Below are 21346 nucleotides of genomic sequence, written 5' to 3' on the forward strand. Positions count from 1 at the left end.
TTGTGCAACAATGTTTTTGACTCTGGATGAAACTGTGAAGCTGTAATGTCGTTACTTCGGTAATACCGTGGCACTGCAATAATTTTAATAATTGTCCGACCGCAACATTATTACAGCGGACGACATCCATCGTGAGCCACACTCACGAGTACTGAGTGAGCTTGTTGAGGTCGTTGTTCATGTTGAAGGGGTAGGTCTCTCCCAGGTGGATGAGCTTCTCCAGCGCCTCGTAGATGAAGATGATGCAGATGAGGGAGGCGAACGCCTCCTCGGTGAAGCGCGTGATGTAGCAGACGAGCGAACTGGCATCGGTGGCCACCAGGACCAGGCAGAGGAACGCCGTCCAGAGACCGATGCAGGCCCTGAGGGAGAGGTAGGACAGATCGTTCTCCCTGGGAGGGGAAATAAACAGCGCGAACGTCACACGTGTCTCAGTCGGTCATTTATTACGTGGGGAAAAAAGTAAACGTAGAGTAAGAAACACGGTCGTGACCGTATTTACTGCGATTTGCAACTGCAACACTAACTGTAACACAGTACCGACACTGGCGGAACATATAACTAAGGAGAGAACATACAATCTCATACGTCTCACAACAGTCCATGCAACAGAAAGAACATTATTGGACAATGAACTGCATACATGAAAACATGTGACTGGACTAAAGTGTCAAATGTGTCAAACCAGCTGATCAGACATGAGATTTTTCATTGCATTACAGGAAACTAGAGACACCCTGTCCGTGCGACATGGGTGGAGGATTCAAAAGCAGCCGCTGCAATAATATTTTTTTCAGCTCTTTTCATGAGGATGTTTCATTTCCTTTTTTTCTCGTGATCTGTACAGTTTTTATTCGTTTATTACTTCACTTTGCCAACACTCTTTTCAAAGCAGGTTAAAATGTGAGGTTTTTTCCTCTAAGCTACTTACAGTGATTTACCCATTTATACAGCTGGGTAATTTTTACTGTATCAATTCAGGGTAAGTACCTTGATCAAGGGTTCTGCAGTAGGACTTGTGAATCAAACCCGTGTCTGTTGAGTGGAAGGCAGCAGCACTAACCACTATGCCACCTGCTGGCCTAATTTATACCAGTGCCTCTTTGCCAAAATTCAAAAATTAAACAGGAGTTTCCTGGGTATGTTAAGTAATGCAAATTAGCTGCACTCTTCATTTGTGCTTCACTGTCCTTTAAACTGTTCTCTTACTTGCAGAACTTGAAGAGGATCTTCTCAAAGACCAGCACCGGTCCCGTGCTGCCCAGGATGGTGAGCGGCTGGCCTGCAAACAGCGAGTAAGCTATCCCCGTCATGGAGGCCCCAAACAGCGATTCAATTGCACTCTGGGAAGGGAAGGGAAGATGAAACGGTAACGGCAGAGATGTTTATGAGGATATATTAGGATAGGACAATATTAGGACATATTGGATTAGAGCAGGTACAGGATATGCTGAGGGGCCTGAGACTGTAGGATTTTTTACCACTCAAACCCTTAACCTCTCAAAGGAATCATTTGTATTGCAAATTTAGCTGTTGCTTTTCTACAAAGCGGTTTACAGTGATTTATCCATTTATACAGCTGAGTAATTTTTACTGTATCAATTGAAGGTAAGTACTTAGACTGGAGTACTACAGCAGGAGGTGAGATCAGAACCTGGGTCCTTTAAATTGAATGCTATAGCCTTAACTGCTATGCCACCTGCTGCCCCGGGCTGTAATAGTTACAAGGCTCATTTCAAGCAAGCGCTCCTTCGATATCACGATTTAGAAACGTCGAGAACATTCACAGGGCTGCAGTACTCCAGGAACAGGGTTCATGAGGGGGTTTCAAAGGGAACATCCTTGGAGAAACTGGAGAGCAACACCGCAGCCGTACGGCTCAAGCGGAACATCCACGTGCATCCGAGCTGGAGGGGGGTCTTACTATGCGTCCCTCCGTGGCCTCCCCCAGCAGACCCCCGAACGTGATGACGGGCGACATGCAGGCGCAGTACAGGAAGAGGAACGAGGCCAGGCACTGGAGGCTGATGGCGTCCGTGTAGTCCGACAGGTAGGGGGGCGCCTTGCGCTTGATGTCCAAAATCAGACCACCGAAAAGCCTGGAAGACAGAGCGTACCACCATCCCCCCTCTTAAACAGCTCTCACATACCAAGGGTTGCCCAGAGCAACAAATCAACAAAATCATTCTCAAATACAGGCTGACAACTACACATACTTTCCTATTCTTTATGTAAGAAAAATTAACTTATAGTATCTGTAGACATAAAAAAACTGCCTTAACCTTGCTACTGTGGATGACAGGACATCAGCTAAGAAACTATAGCAGATAAGAAGTTGTACTTTTTGTGAATTTCCCTGCAGGTTTTGCTAAAGTACCATTCCACCCCTGTCATATCCTATTTTAATAAAACAGTGCAAATACACAATTCAGTTGACCAGGCTCAAATCCTAAGAACGGTTCACTTATTTTGCCCGATATCGACTGATACTGAATTTGTCAGAATCCATCCATCAGTAATGCAGGGCTGCCGTGGTCCAGAGCCTATCCTGGAAGCACAGTGGGTGGCAGGGTACACAGCTGATGGGAAGCCAGTCCAACACAGGGCATGAACTTGACTCATTTCAGTGAACTAAGGGGAAGCAAAATTGGATGCTAATAAAAAAAATCACAGGTGTGATTTAAGATATTTTTAAAGATATTAACATTTACTTTTAAATGCATTTTGTTCCGTTTCAATTTTCTAAAATTGCAGCAGAGCGAATGCCACTTGTGTTTAACTGGCCAGCCAATAGATGGCAGTAAAGAGGCAACAAACATAATAGGAGCATCTTTATTGCATCACTACCGTTGTGTTTACAGCTCTTGTCTGATGCTCCTCAGCGCACGTGGACTGCAGGCTGAATCTCTCATCAATCGGCACTAAATGGGAATTTGTGTTTGGGTCTTCGGCCATTTTAACTTAGTTTAATTTAGCTTTAAGTTTGCAAAAATATTAAGATACAAAGCATTACAAAATATTTCTTCATCTCTTATACCGGGGATCCTTCAGAACTTAATCCGTAAGTAAGTCCAAGGACGTCTGCATTATTAAGTTTTTGTGGATTAGTGATCAAAGTGACTTTTAGTTTTTGGACAAATCACATTATGAACAGACATCCGGATGCAGCTGTGTTTGTAAAGTGAGGAATCGGTTTAGTTTTTAATTATTAATTTCTTTAGAAGAATAAAATGCACAGCGATGGCCCACTGATGTTTCAAATATACATCGTGGCTACAACTCCCTCTTATTAATCCACCCTCTTACTAGGAGAGGTGTAAATATGGCGAATCCCTCCTTCGGAAAGCCATCCCCAGGGGGTTGCCATGGCAACTGGGGTCTTGACTTTACTTTGTGATAAAGAGCAACTTGGAGCCCTTCCACCCCAGGGGAGATGGAGGGGAGCTGAAGTGAACGTGCTGTCCTGACCTTAAAGCTCCTACTCGGAAGGGTACCTGAAAAGGCCAAAGACGACGCAGGAGCGTTAACTGCCCACAATTCCATCGGTCATGCTCTAAAAAAGGAACTGAGAGGGTGTTAAGAACCCTTCTTTGTTGAGTCACAGCTGTGATTAAACATAATGTGCCGCGCACTGCTGGGCTTTGCCTACACGCCGAAAAGAAAAAAAAAAAAAATCCACCAGGGCGGACGCGTGTTGAGAACAGAGGTCTGAGGACAGACCGTTCTAAAACCTTCCGTGTTTTACCACGCCGCCCTCACGCCACTCACCTCCCGGTGCGCTGAAGCTCCGGGCCCCCGTGGCCTCCGTGTTCCGGAGCCTCTCCCAGCTCTGCCGTCCCATTGGGCATCGCCGGGATCTTCCGTTTCTCCTGTTTCACAAGGAGAATGTGCCCGTCAGTCCTGCCCCTATTTTATTTTTGAAAATGTTTATTTACTTTATGGAACTGGACAAAGACCGCAAATCATGATTGCCAATGACTGAGGAAGCCCCGCCCACCTGAGACGGTACATTTTTTGGCGGCTCTATTCGGATGGAGGGGTCCCACTCTCCCGGAGGAAGGACCGTGACCTGGTCGAGGAACTCATCGATGCCGGCCACTAGGTCGTTGCGGTCCTTCGCCTTGTACGCCACGTCGTGGAACACCTGGGAACACCGAGCAGAGCGCGTCCGGAACGAGGGTGCGGCAAACGGGTTGCACTTCGGCGTCAACGTGACGCAGGACCAGGAGGCCACTCTCAGCTGTCAGTTAATTACACCCCATCACATTATCAAAACTCGGATGAGATGGCAAGGTGGTAGTTAGAGCTGGTATCTTTAGACCCCAAAGGTTGTAGGTTCAAAGCCCACCTCCACATGTAATATCCTTGAGCAAGGTACTTACCCTAAACTGTGCCAGTAAAAATACCCAGCTGTATAAATGGGTAAATAATTCTAAGCAGCTTAACACTGTAATTTGCTTGGGGGGTAAAAGTGTCATGTAATGAATAAAAGTAAATAACCAAGCAGAAAAAAATAACATCTGATAAGAGGCTGCCTTCATTGGTATAGTGCGTATTTATGATGAATTAAGTTTAATTCTGGAGCAATATGAAATGACAGCCATTCGTGAGCTCTGCAAATATTCACCTCAAAGTTCTGAGGTGAACACACACATATGTGTGTACATATATATGTACACACAGTATACAAATATATATTTGTCTAACAATAATTAATTTTGTTCTAGAATTTTAGATCTAGACGCATACAGATCATAAAGAATGGAAAATAAAAACTGAGTTAAAATAACTCAGATGCAAACATTGTATAAGCACATAAAACAAATTTATACTCTTCAGACTCAAAACGGACTGAAAACTAAACTTATCCTCAAGGCTGAAGCTGGTTAAGGGAAAAAATAGATATAAATTATTTACTGGGTAGAGCGACAGTTTTTTTTTCATAGAAAACGTCACCTAGAGAGATTTCAAAGACATGGGGTGGCGATGCATCATATGCTTACATAATACAGTATATACTGTATAGCAGCAGATCTTCTTCAGTTCTGTAATAGAGCAGTTTCAGTATTATTAAGCAAGGTTTTCATTTTTCCTGAAGATTATAATTTATTTTTCCTTTTTTTTTTTTTTTTTTTAGATTTTAGCAGCAAAATCTGGCACTGTGAAACATTAGCCCTTTGGGATGATTGCCTCGGTTTGCCTAATTATAAAAGCAGCCCTTCTGTGCGTCTGCGCAGGAGCGCCTTCGTGTCCCTCGTGTTGGCTGAGACGCGTCTTTACCTCGTCTGTCATTAGGGTGGCGATGGACCTGCCGATTTCGTGGTACTGATGTCCCTTCCCAAGAGGCCCAAGCAGGATGAACAGGAACCTGGAAGACAGAAGAAGGTGTAACACAACGACCACCTGAAGTGTGAGATGCGGACACCGTTATGAGGCTCACCCATTAGACACACCGTGGTGTTTCCCACATACAACGTGATACGGGATTTAGGAAAAATTCCATCCTATCAATATATCATTTCCCAGGATAATGAGGCCACAGGGAAAATGCTTGACAAGCCATTGGCTGCTTTGGGCCAGCTAGTAGTGTAGTGGTTAGAGCTCCTGCCTTTACACCCATAGGTTGCAGGTTTGAGTCCCACCTCCAGGTGTAGTACCCTCGATCAAGGTACTTACCCTAAATTGCTCCAGTAAAATGGGTCAAATAATTGTAAATGGCAATATAAGTTGCTTTGGAGGAAAACGTGAGCTAGATGAACGAACGTAAATGTTTTATGAAACGGAGAAGCAGGAAATTTTGGCACCATATATGGGCCGAAATCACCAGGTGGTAACTGACAATTTGAGAGCAGAGCCTAATCACTTAGGGGGTTTTTAGGGGTGGGGAATAACAGGTGGTAGAGGCATAACCTCAGGGATACGGGCGGAACATGGCACTGATGGGAAATTTTGGGATGGGGCTTACCAAGTGGTAACTGGCTGTCTAGGAAAGGAGCACGGACACCGATGGGATCTCTAGGGGCGGGGCTTATCAGATGGTAATGGGTTATCAAGGGGCAGAGAGCTCACTGTGGGCACTGATGTGATGTTTTTGGTGCAGGGCTCACCGAGTGGTGATGGGAACCTGCGCCAGTCCATTCAGCATGATGGCAGGGGAGAGGCGCACAAACGCCACCACGGGCCGGTCGAGGAACTCCAGCTCACCCACCAGGATGTTGGACGCCTCTGCTCCCTGCGGTATCTTCTTCATGAAGTGAAGGTCTATCTGTGGGGCGGCGGAGTAGCAAAGGTGTCAAAGGCGCAGCAATGAGGCAATAATGACCGCTCCGAAATACCAGCCCTTCGAAGCAGATCACCTTCCCTGGGTACAAAGGGTGCGCTTTATAAGGAAATGTCATTTATTTGTGCGAAAAACTGATTTGAGGACATTACCGAGGGGGTGTACCTCAAGTCCAGTTTACTTTGTTCACATCTCACATGTGATCCTGTGCTCCCAAGATGTCAAATGTCTTTTGTAATGCTCTGCGTCTCTCCAGGATGGACCACCCGCCCCCACACACACGCACAGACACACACACACACACATACACACGCACACAGACAGACACGCTGGCTAACCAATCCCATTAACATTCTGTTCCTGCGCCCTTGGATCTGCACTGCGTCAAACCTCGCAGAGGGGGTATAAAGAGGCAGAGAACCGCGAGAGAGCCCACCCACTCTACCGCTGTACCACACACAAAAGCGCATGCACAGACACACACGCTAATTACGCTGACTAAAGGCTGCAACCCCCCTTCGGGCAGTACACGCTCTGTACCAGTGCTCATGCGAAACCCCAGAAATCCAGCACCGGTACAATATAGCTTTCGATTGTGTATCCATTAAAAAGCTCGTAGCAGGATGATGTAGCGCTGAAATGACAGCATGAATTCATTTGACCGTGTTTTTAAATGTGCCTGTCACTTTAAATCAATTTTTTTACACGTAGTGCAGTGGTAAGAACTGTTACTTTGCAGTAAAAGAACCCAAGTTTGAATCCTTGCTCTTGCTGTAGTACCCTTGATGAAGGTGCTTACTCTGAACTGATACAGTAAAAATTACTTGGCTGTATAAATGGGTAAATCATTGTAAGTAGTTCAGTGCACAAGCCTCACATTATAAGATGTCTTGGGCAAAGGCCTCAGATAAATTAATAGCAAAGTATTATTGTTGTTATTATTATTATTATTATTATTATTATTATTATTATTATTACTAATACACACTGGCTGAAACCACTTGTCCCAAGCAGGGTCGCAGCAAACCGGAGCCTAACCCGGCAACACAGGGCGCAAGGCTGGAGGGGGAGGGGACACACCAAGGAGGGGACGCCAATCCACCGCAAGGCACCCCAAGCAGGACTCGAACCCCAGACCTACCAAAGAGCAGGACTCAGCCAGGCCCTTTGCGCCACCACGCCCCGCATAATTATTTTTATTATTATTATCATTATAATAAATTAATAGGTATCAGATAGAGGGGGTGCGGTGGTGCAGTGGGTCTGACCGGGTCCTGCGCTTCGGTGGGTCTGGGATTCGGTTCCCGCTTGGGGTGCCTTGTGACGGACTGGCGTCCCGTCCTGGGTGCGTCCCCTCCCCCCCTCCAGGCTCACGCCCTGTGTTGTAACGGATTCATCAGTGTGGACATTCACCGTACACCACAGTACAGGAGAGACGGTACAGGCAGTAAGGGGCGTTGCTGTGGGTCCAGATGCGGCCGTGCCGTACCTTGCTGAAGTCCACGGCGCTGTTCTCCCTGCTCACGTCCCCCTTCCCATCAGCATTGGTGGACTGGGATTGAGGAGGGGCCCCCTGACCTGGATTCAGAAAGGAGACAGAGACCTCCCTCAGTCACCAGAGCCACGAAAGCAGCCCCCCTCCCTCTCCTCAAGAGAACCTTTCTGAGCTATAACATGTACAACATGAGCCGCATGGAAGTGGGGGTTGGGGTCCTAGCTTTGAGCACCAGCATTATGAAGATCCTGCTCACAGCCCTTGTAACACACAGTGACTCAGTGGTACTGGTAGTGTCACCATGCCGAGAGAAGATGACAGGATGAAGAGTGGATGAGTGACAGCAGACTTGGGGTGATGAGTGGATTAGTGACAATGCTGATTAGATGCCTCCGCATAGCACCTCGGTGCTCCTTTTCTTCTATATTGTTCAACGGCAGTTATTTGTTGTCGGCCCGTTGCTGACAGCAAGGCTCACAGAAACGACTAGACTCATGATCTGGAGCAGCATCCAGGGATGAATGTCTGCGTGGGATGCGGGACACCTCGCCAGTGATGAAGAATGAATAACAAGCTAACGAGGTTCGATTCGTGTCCAGTAGTTCACTTGGAACCAGCGACAACTGTCATCTACTGGCATTTTCAGCCACCACTTCCTGGCTGTTGATAAACACCAGACTGAGACCTGCTTAGATCCAGCCTGCGAGGCACACTGATGATAATGATAGCTATGGGGGTGTCTTTAATGATATGGAAGCTCATGATTTTATTCACAAACTCCTCTCTGTCGATTCTTCCATGAAATCTTTGCAAAGCACTCTACTGCAATTAAACTAAAACCTTTCAGTGTAATACAGGGTGGCCCATAAGTCACAGTACACACACACACACACACACATTTTCAGAACCGCTTGTCCCATACGGGGTCGCGGGGAACCGGAGCCTACCCGGTGACACAGGGCGTAAGGCCGGAGGGGGAGGGGACATACCCAGGACGGGACGCCAGTCCGTCACAAGGCACCCCAAGCAGGACTCGAACCCCAGACCCACCGGAAAGCAGGACTGTGGTCCAACCCACTGCGCCACTGCACCCCCCAAGTCACAGTACATTTAGTAGCAATCACAAATTACAAATGATCATTACAATTTAATCAGAAATTACAATTACGAATTACTATAATTGTGCACTGCAATTACAAATGCGCAAATTACCGATGCAATTGTAATTGCACTGCAATTGCAATTGTAATTGCAAATGCACCAATGACAAGAATTACTTAAAAAATGGTGAATTGTAATGAAATCTAGTCAAAGCTTTGACTTCAGTTTTGAGAAATCCATTGAAAGCCAACCAGCCGAATGAAGGGCGCTTAGTTCCTTAGTTCATTTCCGCAAAAGGATTTGACAAATTATGACATAGTTCCACAAAAGGTTTGGAAAACCAACTCCATGCAATGGCACGGCTTTAGGTAAAGACAGATTAGCTTTTTGCTGTGGAACTGTTAAGGACAGTCCTTGATCGGGTTGACCTGTCACGAGAGCAAACACATGCTCAGCAGTTGCGAATCGCATCAAACGTTGACCTCGCAGATCAACACAACCCACAGGACTCAGAATACCACGTTCAACAATGCATCAACACATGAAGAAAGACTTCTGAGGCCTTCTCAGCCTTATAGATCCACAGGTGAGTAGAGGTACGATGACTTATGGGCCAAAGTTTAGAATGATTTGCCAAAAATTTGGGTCGCTGTTGAATCATCCCTCAAGACTCCCTACCTCATCACGTTTCCCTCCCATCATAAACTTAGCATGTTAGCATGTGGGAAACACCTGGCCTTGGACCCTCAGAGGTTTTCTCTACTAATAGCATTGTTCTCAGAGCAATCACCTGGCAAACGACTCGAGCTTGAATCCCTGCCTCTCCTGTTGGAGTAGCCCCTTTCATTACATTACATTACATTTACTTATTTAGCAGACTCTTTTCTCCAAAGCAACTCCAAAAGAACTCTATGTAGTGTTATCAGTCCACACACCTTATTCACCAAGGTGATTTACACTGCTAGATACACTACTTACAATGGGTCACTGATGCATACATACATCTTTCACGGTATTTACCGAAAGCTGATACAGTGAAAACTACTCAGCTGTATAAATAGGTAAATATATGTAACTTAGTGTAAAAAATTCACACTGTACAACACCTTGGATCAAGGCAATAACTAAACAATACTTAATGATACGGGAGGCATAGTGGTGCAGCGGGTTTAGCTGGGGTCCCCTGGGCGGTGGGTCTGGGGTTCAAGCTCTGCTTGGGGTGCCTTGCGGTGGACTGGCGTCCCATCCTGGATGTGTCCCCTCCCCCTCCAGCCCTAAGCCCTGTGTTGGCGGGTTAGACTCCGGTTTGCTGGGACGACCACTTGTAGAGATTGTGTGTGTTTAATGATGGTCATTAGCTATACATGTACCTGTGATTCTAATGCCAGCTGGATTTTCATTCATTTTACTTCTTTATCTCTTTGTGCTTTTTGCAACTGAGTTTTACATTTTTTCATCTCACACTAGATCTTCCAAAGCAGCAGTGTCAGGAAGGGCGCTACATATAAAAATATTTACATGCCTTTGATATTAAAAAGCCAATGTATCTGACAACTAGGAAACAAGCTTTGCTAAACATTTTGTCTTCTCCCACAATAAATCATTTTGTAAACACACAGTTTATTGCTAATTATGCAGATGAACAGGTTGTGCGGAGCCAATTAATCAAACTAATTACTGAATTCTGCGGCCTACGGGAAGCAGTCGGTTTCGCCGACTTGTTCAGGTAATGAAATGAGGGACTGCTGTTCGCTGCACGCAACATCTTTTAATAAATTAGTCACAACAAGACATCTGTACAGTATCTGTGGCCTGAGCTGTTCTTACGAACCTGTTTAACCCTTTGTGCACCAGCAGCTATGACCACAGGCACTATAACCACATCTGCACAAATCTCACCCACATGACTCTATCTTGTCTACCTTTATGGAAGCAGTTAAATTAGGTAAAACTCCATTACCTGTCGTGTGTCCACATGGGTACGTATTCACGCTGGCTTCCTACCACCTCGATTTTGCACCATCATTACCCACAACACCATCTTTCCTAGCAAAATGTCTTCCTTTTCTGAAAGCATTGACAATACCGCTCTTAAAGGCTATATTTTAGGAAAGGGTGGCGAGTCTGTCAGGTGGAATGTGCCTGTCCGCTACCTCTAGTCCGCTGCAGGGTTCGGTCGCGGGGGTGTGAGCTGCTGCTTGGCTCAAGCTGTTGGGTGACAGATGCAGTTGGTGATGAGGAGGAGATGGACACAATGAGCGATGTGGGCAGCCATGCTGTGGAGCGCCAAACCGGCAGTCAGGGGAAGGCAAGGGACACAGAGGTGAGGCAACCGCTATGGGTACACAGCGAGAGGGGAGAGAAGAGAAGAGACAGACAGACCGCAACGCGAACACGAGGTCAGACATGGGTGGATGCACGGCTCCACGAACCACAAGTCAGTGGATGAACCCTTGAAGTCAACAGAGAGAAAAGAGCAACAACACGAGATTTCCGGAAGGTTACGCAAGTCACGGTCATAAGTGAGACTCGCTGACGGGAATGCAGACGCTCACCATTCTTGTCCATGGAGTGGGGCTCCGACTGCTTCCTACCGATGTCAGCGAAGGAGCGCACGATGGGGATCCGGTTGGCGAACTTCTTCTGGTTCTGGTGGTGGTGCTGTTTGAGGAGGGCATTGCGGATCTTTCTGCGCACCTCCTCATCCAGTTCGCCCGAGGTCTCCTGCTGGTCCAGGACCATGTCTGAGAACATCGCAGGAGAGCACCCTTTCAGAGGTGAATCGGGAACTTTCCTCGGTCATGGACCTACAGGCTTTTTGCTCCGTGAAAACCCACCAGCTACCCAAACAACACGCTAAGGACCTTGACTAACCATGAAAATTTAAACCTCTGGTTGAGCTATTTCTCAACAAAGAACTTGAACAACTAATTACAGTGCCAATGCCACGAAGGGAAAAGAGGTACTTTCAATCCAGAGGAGGAACCCAATAAAACACCAGCCGACATAAGAGGTACTAGTTCAGTTCTCAATTCTATTTTCCGATTTTAAGTTTCCAATAGTGGATTGGAGGGAACTGTATTTGTGAGGGGGACACCCAGAGATGATTGCGCTTAAGCTCCAGAGCCATGGAGAAAATGCAAAAAAAAAAAAAAAAAAAAACTTTACTGAGGAGAACACGTGGCATTCCACGTGTGAGACAATGCACAAGCATCCATTTAATAAAGAGCAGACAGAGCCATTTCATAAATTTTAGAAAATTCATTTTGAAACAACACTTACTGCATGTATTATTTAGCAACATCAAGAGCCAGGAGTCATGCTAAGGGACCGTCATGCAAGATTAATGAGAAAGCGTCACAAATCACTCTGCCAGAGTAAATCCCACATACCACTAACTCATGCACATGCATTTCAAAGTGTTTGACAAATGCATTAGCTGGCTTTGACTGAATTTCGTGAAAAATTATGAAAAATAAACCGTTGCATCATTTTACAGCAGGCAAGCTGGGTTTGATGAAGGATTTTTGCTACTTCTCAGCTCTGAAAGGAGCTCTGATGCCCCACTGATGGAGGTGTTTTCACTCTTTGCACTTTTTGCACTATCCTTTGTTAAGAGCTTTGCGGCAGCAACTTCAACACACATGCAGGTGGTCCTCAACTTACGATGTGGTCCTTTTTCGACAACCCCATCACAAGTCGACTTTGTCGTAAATTGAAAATCCCCTTATATTATAAGTAAGACAATTTATATCATAAGAACATATGTATGAACAAATAACAAGCATGAATGCTACATTGTGTAATAGGACTTTGTTATATATTTGACTAATTATGTTAATTTAAATATTGGGGGCGCTGTGGCGCAGTGGGTTGGACCACAGTCCTGCTCTCCAGTGGGTCTGGGGTTCGAGTCCCGCTTGGGGTGCCTTGCGACGGACTGGCGTCCCGTCCTGGGTGTGTCCCCTTCCCCTCCGGCCTTACGCCCTGTGTTGCCGGGTAGGCTCCGGTTCCCCGCGACCCCGTATGGGACAAGCGGTTCAGAAAGTGTGTGTGTGTGTGTGTGTGTGTTAATTTAAGTACCAGTGCTAGGGTTAGGGTTCGGGTTCAGACACCCAAACACTGACTGAGACCCAAACAATGACAAATTTTGGTGCCCTGGTGCAGCACAGTCAGTCGATGTTATAGAAGGTACATATAGCAGTCATGGTAAGGCATTAAAACTAAACATCAGGACTGAAAAATAATACAAAAAGGTTGATGGGATGACCACCTTAAGTCTGGGAATTCATAGGTTGTGTGATAACACAAGGACCACCTGCACATGGAATTGAATTGAACCATACGTGTTTTTGTGGTCAGGACAGTTTGTCTAGGACGACTGTGTGAGCCCATGTTGCTCTCACTGTAGGCACAATGGCAAAGTTGGGGGGTTGCCCACCTGCGACTTCCTCCAGAGAGTTTGCCCGCATGTCCAGCATGACGGTTCCATTAAGGATGCAGCTGCGCAGCTCAAACAGGCTGTGCAAGGACAGCGTGGCCACGTAGGGTTTGCTCCAGCGTTCACCGCCATCCTCCACGTCCTCTTCGAACTTTAGCCACCTGGAAACAGGTCACCCAGGTAACAGCAACAGATCAAGTTCAAGTTCAAGTTGCTTTTATTGTCATTCCTCTATATAGCTTGTATACAGTGGAACGGAGACCACGGTGCAACACAGAACAGGAGTACAAGACAGTAAATAAATACACAGCACAGGATGTGGACGCGGACATGGGCTGTGCACTGTAGGCAGTTTGTAGCGTATGGAGTCATGCTGGGTTCGCTCTTTGAGCCAGGTGAGCGTTGGGAGTCAGCCGGGTGTTGAGTAGCCTGACTGCCTCGGGGAAGAAACTGCTGCGGAGTCTGCTGGCGGTGGCACGGATGCTTCTGTACCTTCTGCCAGACGGCAACAGGGCGAAGAGTGAATAAGAGGGGTGAGAGGGGTCGTCCACAATGCTGGTGGCTTTGCGGATGCAGAGGTTTTTGTATGAGGTGTCGATGGTGGGTAGAGGGACTCCGGTGATCTTTTCAGCTGTTCTTAGAACTCGCTGTAGGGTCTTGCGGTCAGAGACTGTGCGGTTCCCGTACCACACGGGGAGACAGCTGGTCAGGACGCTCTCTATCGTCCCTCTGTAGAAGGTGATGAGGATGGGAGGGGGGAGTTTGGCTCTCTTCAGCCTCCATAAGAAGTGAAGACGCTGCTGGGCCTTCTTGGTTAGGCACGTGGTGTTGAGAGTCCAGGAGAGGTCCTCCGTCATGTGCGCACCAAGAAACTTGGAGCTTTTGACTCTCTCCACAGTTGTTCCGTTGATGTGCAGCGGTGAGCGATCTACTCGGGTCCTCCTGAAGTCAACAATCATCTTTTTAGTCTTATAGTCTTATCAACATTAAGAGAAAGATTGTTGTCTCTGTACCATTCTGCAAGCTGGTTCACCGCTTTTCTGTATGCTGACTCATCATTGTTCCTGATGAGACCCACAAGTGTAGTGTCGTCAGCAAACTTGATGATATGATTTGAACTGTACTTTGCCACACAGTCATGAGTCAGTAGGGTAAACAGCAGTGGACCGAGCACACAGCCCTGGGGAGCGCCGGTGTTGAGTGTGGTGGTGGTGCCGGAGGTGGAGTTGCCGATCCTGATGGACTGGGGTCTCCCAGTCAAAAATTCTAGGATCCAGTTGCAGAGGGAGATGGTCAGACCCAGCAGGCTCAGCTTGGTTATCAGTTTCTGAGGGATGATTGTGTTGAATGTGTTGAATCAACACACAGAATCAAGGAAGTGATCATAGGAATCTGTTTAAAGGAAACCCCATTCTATATGAAGTGGCCCATATACTGTGGCTACATCAGAGACCAACCATACGCCACCTGGCAGTCTCCTTCCATTCAGCATCCTGCCCCTCGCGCAGGCAGATCTCGTCCAGTTCTGTGAAGAGGTCGTGGGGAATGTGTTCCTCGTCATCGTCCTCCGTACCGAGCAGGAACTGGACCCTCTGAGATGGCGTGTCTTGGAGACCCACGGAAATGAAAGAGAGCATTAGCTGCTTTCCACACTTCTGTGTTCTGTCACAATCCTACCAGCGTATCACTGCATTTAGCTACTGGAGCTTCTACTGCAGGAACTACATGAAAATTACACTCATCCTGTGGAACGAATTATCCCTGTTATGTGAGCGACATATGTACAGCTTTAGCTACCATACCTACTGATCAAAATAAAACCTAATTTTTATAGAATTAACTACCACTTCTGGCTACTTCCAGAAGTACTACCTCATTTTTATAGGTACTACCTCATTTTTATAGCATCCACTACCATAGCTACTGTCAGAAGTACTACCTCGTTTTTATAGCATCAGCTACCATAGCTACTGCCAGAAGTATTACCTGAGTTGTTCAGCATTAGTTATCGTTGCTATTGCTGTAGCTACTGGTACTTGCTAACGTTGTACTAATGGTGGTATTAGTTTACTGTTACGTTCATAAGCAATTCCTGAACAATAAAGCGATAGCTGCCATTGCTAATGACTTATTCATACTTCACTGGTTATAGCAAGCACTATGCGGCCCCATAGTATCTTAAAATGAAGCAAATTACAGAATGACATTGTTATATAATTATTATAATACAGCAGTTGTGTTTGAATTGTAAGGCTTTCTTAGTGCTGAATTTTTTTTTTTTGAAATCCATGGAACCTAGCCATACCATGGCTTGCGTTTTCCCGGCCATCCTCAGCCCCAGAGTCCCGGTCCCGGTCCCTCTTCCGGTTCCGATGGCCGTGGTGCCGACGCCTCCTGTGGGTCTTCTTCCCAAGCGGAACGTGTACACCAATGTAGAGGGTCCGGTGACCTGGGGAGTAGGACAGGGACATGCGGGGACTACTGGACACTGAGCCGTGTACAGACCAGCAACAACTGGCTATCGGTACGGATCGAAGTCACACAGGTCCAGGAACGCTAAAATGGAATGAGATACAGAAGCGCACCTCTTCTCTAAAAAAGAACAGATACAAGAAAATGTCCCAATTCATTTAGCTGTACCACTGATTGTAATACAGCTAAATGATCATGAGCTGTATCAATAAATGCCTAGCTAACAATTTTAGCCAAAGCAATTCATCGTATTCATGCAGCTAGGTATGTTTACAAGAGTAATTTATGGTAAGCACCTTGCTAAATGATACTGCAGTATCAGACAGTGTGGCTTGAACCAGAAAACACCAGGGTACAAGTAAACGTCCGTAACTGGCATGATACCTACAGCCTTCACGTCTCGGTGGATTTCACTGAATAATAATAACCTTGATAATTCAATGTTTACTTCCGATAGCCCTCATTGCTCTACAGTTTCCTCACATTTCACAGACCAAAGCTGCGTTTCAGATCATCACCCGTTATCCTTTATAGCCGCCTCCACAGGCCTTAAAGAAGAGCGATAAGAAGACGGTTCCTATCGGGGCTGGTGCAGAACGGGCCGGATGGCCTGCAGATGTCACTGCGTTTGAAGGACGTGATGCGTGAGCTGCAGCGACAGAATGAGATTGTTCGCTTCTGCCTGCCTGAGGGCAGGAACATAGCTGTGTGCCTCCCTGCCCCTATACATCATTTATCCTGTATATTATTTCATTTCCAGATTTAGTAGCTAAGCAGCATCCCTTAGCTACAATGGCAGCGTTGAGACCAACCTAACCTTCTCACAAGTCCTACACCGCTCTACAACCTGCCCCCCAGTGACACACATATACAGAGATCTTTGCAACGCTCCTGGTCTTTGCAAGAAGCACAGCACCAGTGAGCATCAGGGATCATCTCGGGGGGCTGCGCCTACGCCATTTCACAAACTGCAAGGCCCGGGGTGCAGGAAAAACACACACACTGTGTGTCGAGCCTTTCAGTATGTACTGGTACCCATGTTCTCGCATTGTGACTCTGTCTTTGAAGCACAGTCAGTGTTATGCTGTGATTTTCCCTTAACTCCTTCAGAGATCAGTAGGTACATTTACATTTTTTCACGTGACTAATACGTTTCGCTAAAGTGACTTACGGTGGTTATGCGACATTCTAATATTTACTCATCTAAACATCAAGGTAAAACATTTTACTGCACTACTTCAGGCTCAGTACCTTGCTCAATACTGCTACGGCAGGAGGTGGGATTCAAACACGCAACCTCTGCAGCCAAACGCAACAGCTCCGGCCACTACGCCACCTGCTGTTGAGCTGATTAGGGCTATGATCTTGGATATGAAATAAAAGACCTGGGGTTGAATCCTCTTTACTGTTCTTGTACCTTTTTGGCACGGTAAAAATTATCCAGCTACATTAATGCGTAAATGACTGGAAGAAGCTTAGTGTACAAACTTAACATTATAAGTCATCTTGTAGGAAAGTGTCCTGTGACTACAACCCCACTACGTCCTTCAGCGCAGTTTACAACAGTAGGAAACCCATCGACCAATGGCCAAAAACGGCCATTTCATAAAAAAAAACAGGCCGACTCAATTTAGTTGAACCAAATTATTAGAAATATTTTCGGAACATTAGGAAATGAGCATATGTCAATGCGAGATTATTAATTATGGACTATTTCATATCCACACTGGTGTTCAAAGAACTATTTTTCACCATGCGAAGCACATGTTCAATTGTACTGATAATCTGATGGTTCAGCATGGAGCGAAATGTTAACACCGCAAACACAATTAGAAGTTCATTTAGCAAAAATTGTCTGTTTTCTGTGTATATCTGAGTTTGATCAGAGTTCCGAAATTATCTTTGTTTTGCAAAAATGTTCTCTTCCCTGAAAAGTTTACGCATTGTGTATATATTTGACTTGGAATGTTATTAGCTAGGGGATGCGGTAGTGTGGTGGGTTGGACCACAGTCCTGCTCTCCGGTAGGTCTGGGGTTCAAGTCCCGCTTGGGGTGCCTTGCGATGGACTGGCGTCCTGTCCTGGGTGTGTCCCCTCCCCCTCCGGCCTTATGCCCTGTGTTACTGGGTAGGCTCTGCGACCCCCTGTGGGACAAGCGGTTCCAAAGGTGTGTGTGTGTGTTTTATTAGATTTTTTTAAATAAATGTAATTAGTGCATTTTTAACGATAGCATGGCCATTTATGTGGTTGACTGACCAAAGAAATAGCCAGAAAAAAAAATGGTCTTCCTCCCGATTTAGGGTCACTGATCACTACCCATGATAGTCACTGAAAAAACACCGTTTGAATAAATCAGATGGAAATTCAGGATCTGAGATGTGGTGGTACAGCTGCCAATGTTTTTCCAAGTTGGTGGAAAGCTGAAGATCTCACGATTATTAACGAAGCTAACACACCATTTTTAACTGCAGTGATGGCAGCAGCTATGACTGTACACAATAAAATATTACTAGTGTTAAATCCACTCTTGACAGTTAAATCAACTTTTTAAGGGAAACATAGAAACTAATCAATTCTGTCCAAGATCATTTTGACGCTCGCGATTTTCTCTATGACGGATGTTTCGGAAATAGCTCATGGTTATTCTTTCCAAAGTCACGCGCCCCATCTCTGCTCCAATAAACCCTGAGGAAAAGGCCTTTTTTTTCATAGACTGGACACACGCTTATGCTCAAGTCGACCTAAAACCGCACACACGGACGCACGAGGGCTCCTCTTGAGCTTTCAAGGGCTCCACGCTGGCGTTCCTCCAGCTCCAGAGAAATAACTGGCAGAAAACGAGATCTCTTGGAAATATCACCCAGTCCTATTTTCGACTCCCGGAGACATATCTCGCATGGCAGCGCTGGGGAGCTCGCAAGGAACCGTCTTGTTCTAACGCGGAAAAAAAGTCGTCTTCACCGTGCTCCTTTCACGTCAACCATTTTTACAACCCTATTTCATTCCGCACACGCACACATAAACTGGCCCAGCGTTCGGTTCATGCTGCTCATGTGATCTAGCCCGTACAGGTAAACAAAGACCACGATGCAGTGTCTTTCTGAGGTTCGGCAAACTTCCGATACGAGTGATCTACCAGTCCTAGGAGTCTGTTGAGCCTTTCTCAAAAACAAGTGTTTTTATTCTCTCAGAAAAGACGCAGGAAACGCACACATAAAATTTACAGCCTTTTCACGCCAACAGTATTGCTCCTGAATAAAAATTATGCCGTTTCATTTCTGGGCTTCCATAACATCGCTCTCGTAGGCTCTAGGTTTCCCAAAGCAGATCCTTCCCAGATTCCAGCAGGGCTGTTTATATCTCTCCCGCCTACTCATCCATTCTCGGCTGCTTTTCCGTTCCCCCGTTCTCTTGCTGGACACTGCAGACGTGCCCCCTCCTACTGCTCCTCACCTTCATCCGTGTCACTTGAGAACCAAACAACATGTCCAGATCTATGTCTGGCTAAGTTCCCCACGGTTCCTGAAAGACCAGGAGAGAACGGTGCTCCGTTTCCCAGCACATACCCCAACGAGATCATGCGGTTGCGGTTACCTTCCAGTTCCTCCTTCTCGAAGTTGGTCTTCAGCATGGACCGCGCACCCCCTCTGTCGACCACTGCCTCCTCGTCATTTCTCTGCAAGGCAGCGAGACATCGAGATAACAGGTTAAAAACAGCGTCTCCATCATCTCCATCATGAGATATTAGAGCAGAGCGGGAATGCAGCGCTGGCCTGGCACTTATGGCGGAGTCGAGATGCGTGCGCTGTCATACGATGTCGGGAAAGCAAATCTTAGAAAAGCCGCACGAAACACAATTTTCCCTCGGGAAAATTCTTGCCATAAGTCTCTATGCATGGTCCTTTACTAGGAAACTTGGCTGCCAGGCAGATGGTGGAGGTTAGATCCCACAAACACTACACCGGCATCGTCTCTCACAGCCAGTCCACTCAGTTTGTCTTCACTGTCTCTGCAACGCTGCACATGTGCATTTTACACAGTTGAATTCAAAACTTAAAATCAATTTAAATATGTTATGTTAAAAACGGCTGTAGAAAAGTCCATCCATTCATTGTCAATAACCGCTTTTTCAAATGCAAGGTCACAGTGGTCCAGAGCTTATTCTGGAAACATAGGGTGTGAGGCAGGGTAAACCCCGGAAAGCACACCAGTCCACCACAGGACAACCACACACACACGCACACACACGCACACACACACAAAGGGCAGTTGAGAGTCACGAGTTCACCTGAAACACATGCGACTGGACTGTGGGAGGAAACCAGAGCACCTCCGGAAATGCATGCAAACATTGAGAGAACATGCAAATGCCACACAGGCTTATCTGGATTTGAACCCATATCCGAACCAGCAGCCCAAGAGGGGAGAGGCGCCAGAGACTCTCCCTTTGCCCCCATTCTGCCACTGCGCAAACAAATGACGCGGAAAGTCCAGTATATTTCGTAACGGAAACTCAGTCAGACTGAGATAACGGAAATCTGACTTACAGACAAGGTCCAGGAACGGAACTTTTTCCATTGCTGAAGAAGTGCAAACAAAGCATCGGTCTTCTTTCTCACAGGGGGCCTCGTTCAGCCCTGCGCCACTGACACCGCAGGGCCGTGACGAGAAGTCTGTGTGTTGAGTCCCGGGAAGAATCTCTGCTTGATGGCGAGATCTCGGCCCTCCCGCCTTCCTGCCCTGGACCGAGGGGGCAGTTATCGATCTCCGGCAGCGCTCTCGTGAATTCCTCCTTCTGTGGGCGGCGAGAACGGGGCCAGGACGTAGCGCATTACTTTCTGAGGGTAACTTCATGAGACAGTTTCCATGGCAACCGCAGACGGTTTGAGGGCCTCCTTCGCTCGCGCACAGCTGCTGCTGCTCCGGGCCCAAACATTAAAGCGCTCTTCCAGTGCCCGTCTCTGGGGCTCGCAAACGCGGCACGCAATTAGACAGCGGGAAAAAAAAGACGATGCCGGGAGAACGTAGGTCACGTGACCGCCGTTGAGTCTTCCGTGGGAGTATTCGGCCTCCGCACTGATTTCTTTTCCCAAACATCCAGATTTAGAACATAACATGCCCCAAAATACATGCGTCGCTGCTGCTCGAATATTGTTTTCATATTCCTCTGTCAGTCCAAAGAACTTTGAGCTCGTCGATCACTTTTATCAATCCCAGGGGACTCTACTAGCGTAGAACTACTGAGATTCCCACACCTGGTCCCAGGAGATAAGTATGTCTTTGCTAAATGTGTCAAACTAGGTAATGATATTTACATTTATTCATTTAGCTTTTTCTGCTAAGCAACTTACAAAGTTAAGCTGCCTGCAGTGATTTATCCATTAATACAGCTGGGTCATTTTTACTGTATCAGTTCAACACCTATATCAGTGTTACTGTAGCTGGAGGTGGGAGTCCAACCTGGGTCTTCACTACAGCTGTAACCACAACAGCACCTGCTGCCCACTTGAATAAATTAATTTTTTAATCACAATTTCTTCATATTTAGCTGACACTTT

At 46.5% G+C, this 21346-nt stretch overlaps 1 protein-coding gene across 6 annotated transcripts in view; it reads right to left on the minus strand.

The window, feature by feature from the left end:
- LOC108928980 (sodium-driven chloride bicarbonate exchanger-like) overlaps positions 1-21346 on the minus strand; it is a 47044-nt gene that overhangs the window by 11195 nt on the left and 14503 nt on the right. For 5 of the 6 annotated variants that reach the window (XM_018743224.2, XM_029257768.1, XM_018743225.2 and 2 more), the window contains 13 exons: positions 19383-19464; positions 15623-15766; positions 14785-14923; positions 13318-13478; positions 11432-11620; positions 7770-7858; positions 6108-6265; positions 5281-5368; positions 3998-4144; positions 3769-3869; positions 1925-2099; positions 1210-1343; positions 147-392 (listed from right to left, as the gene is read on the minus strand). In XM_018743224.2, coding sequence (XP_018598740.2) covers positions 147-392; positions 1210-1343; positions 1925-2099; positions 3769-3869; positions 3998-4144; positions 5281-5368; positions 6108-6265; positions 7770-7858; positions 11432-11620; positions 13318-13478; positions 14785-14923; positions 15623-15766; positions 19383-19464 — 1853 coding nt within the window. Of the gene's footprint in view, positions 1-146; positions 393-1209; positions 1344-1924; positions 2100-3768; positions 3870-3997; positions 4145-5280; positions 5369-6107; positions 6266-7769; positions 7859-11431; positions 11621-13317; positions 13479-14784; positions 14924-15622; positions 15767-19382; positions 19465-20335; positions 20391-21346 lie in introns of those variants that run through there. The other variant, XM_018743227.2, reaches the window with a different exon arrangement.

This window comes from Scleropages formosus, chromosome 14 (assembly GCF_900964775.1).
Source record: "Scleropages formosus chromosome 14, fSclFor1.1, whole genome shotgun sequence".
NCBI classification, from domain to species: domain Eukaryota; kingdom Metazoa; phylum Chordata; class Actinopteri; order Osteoglossiformes; family Osteoglossidae; genus Scleropages; species Scleropages formosus.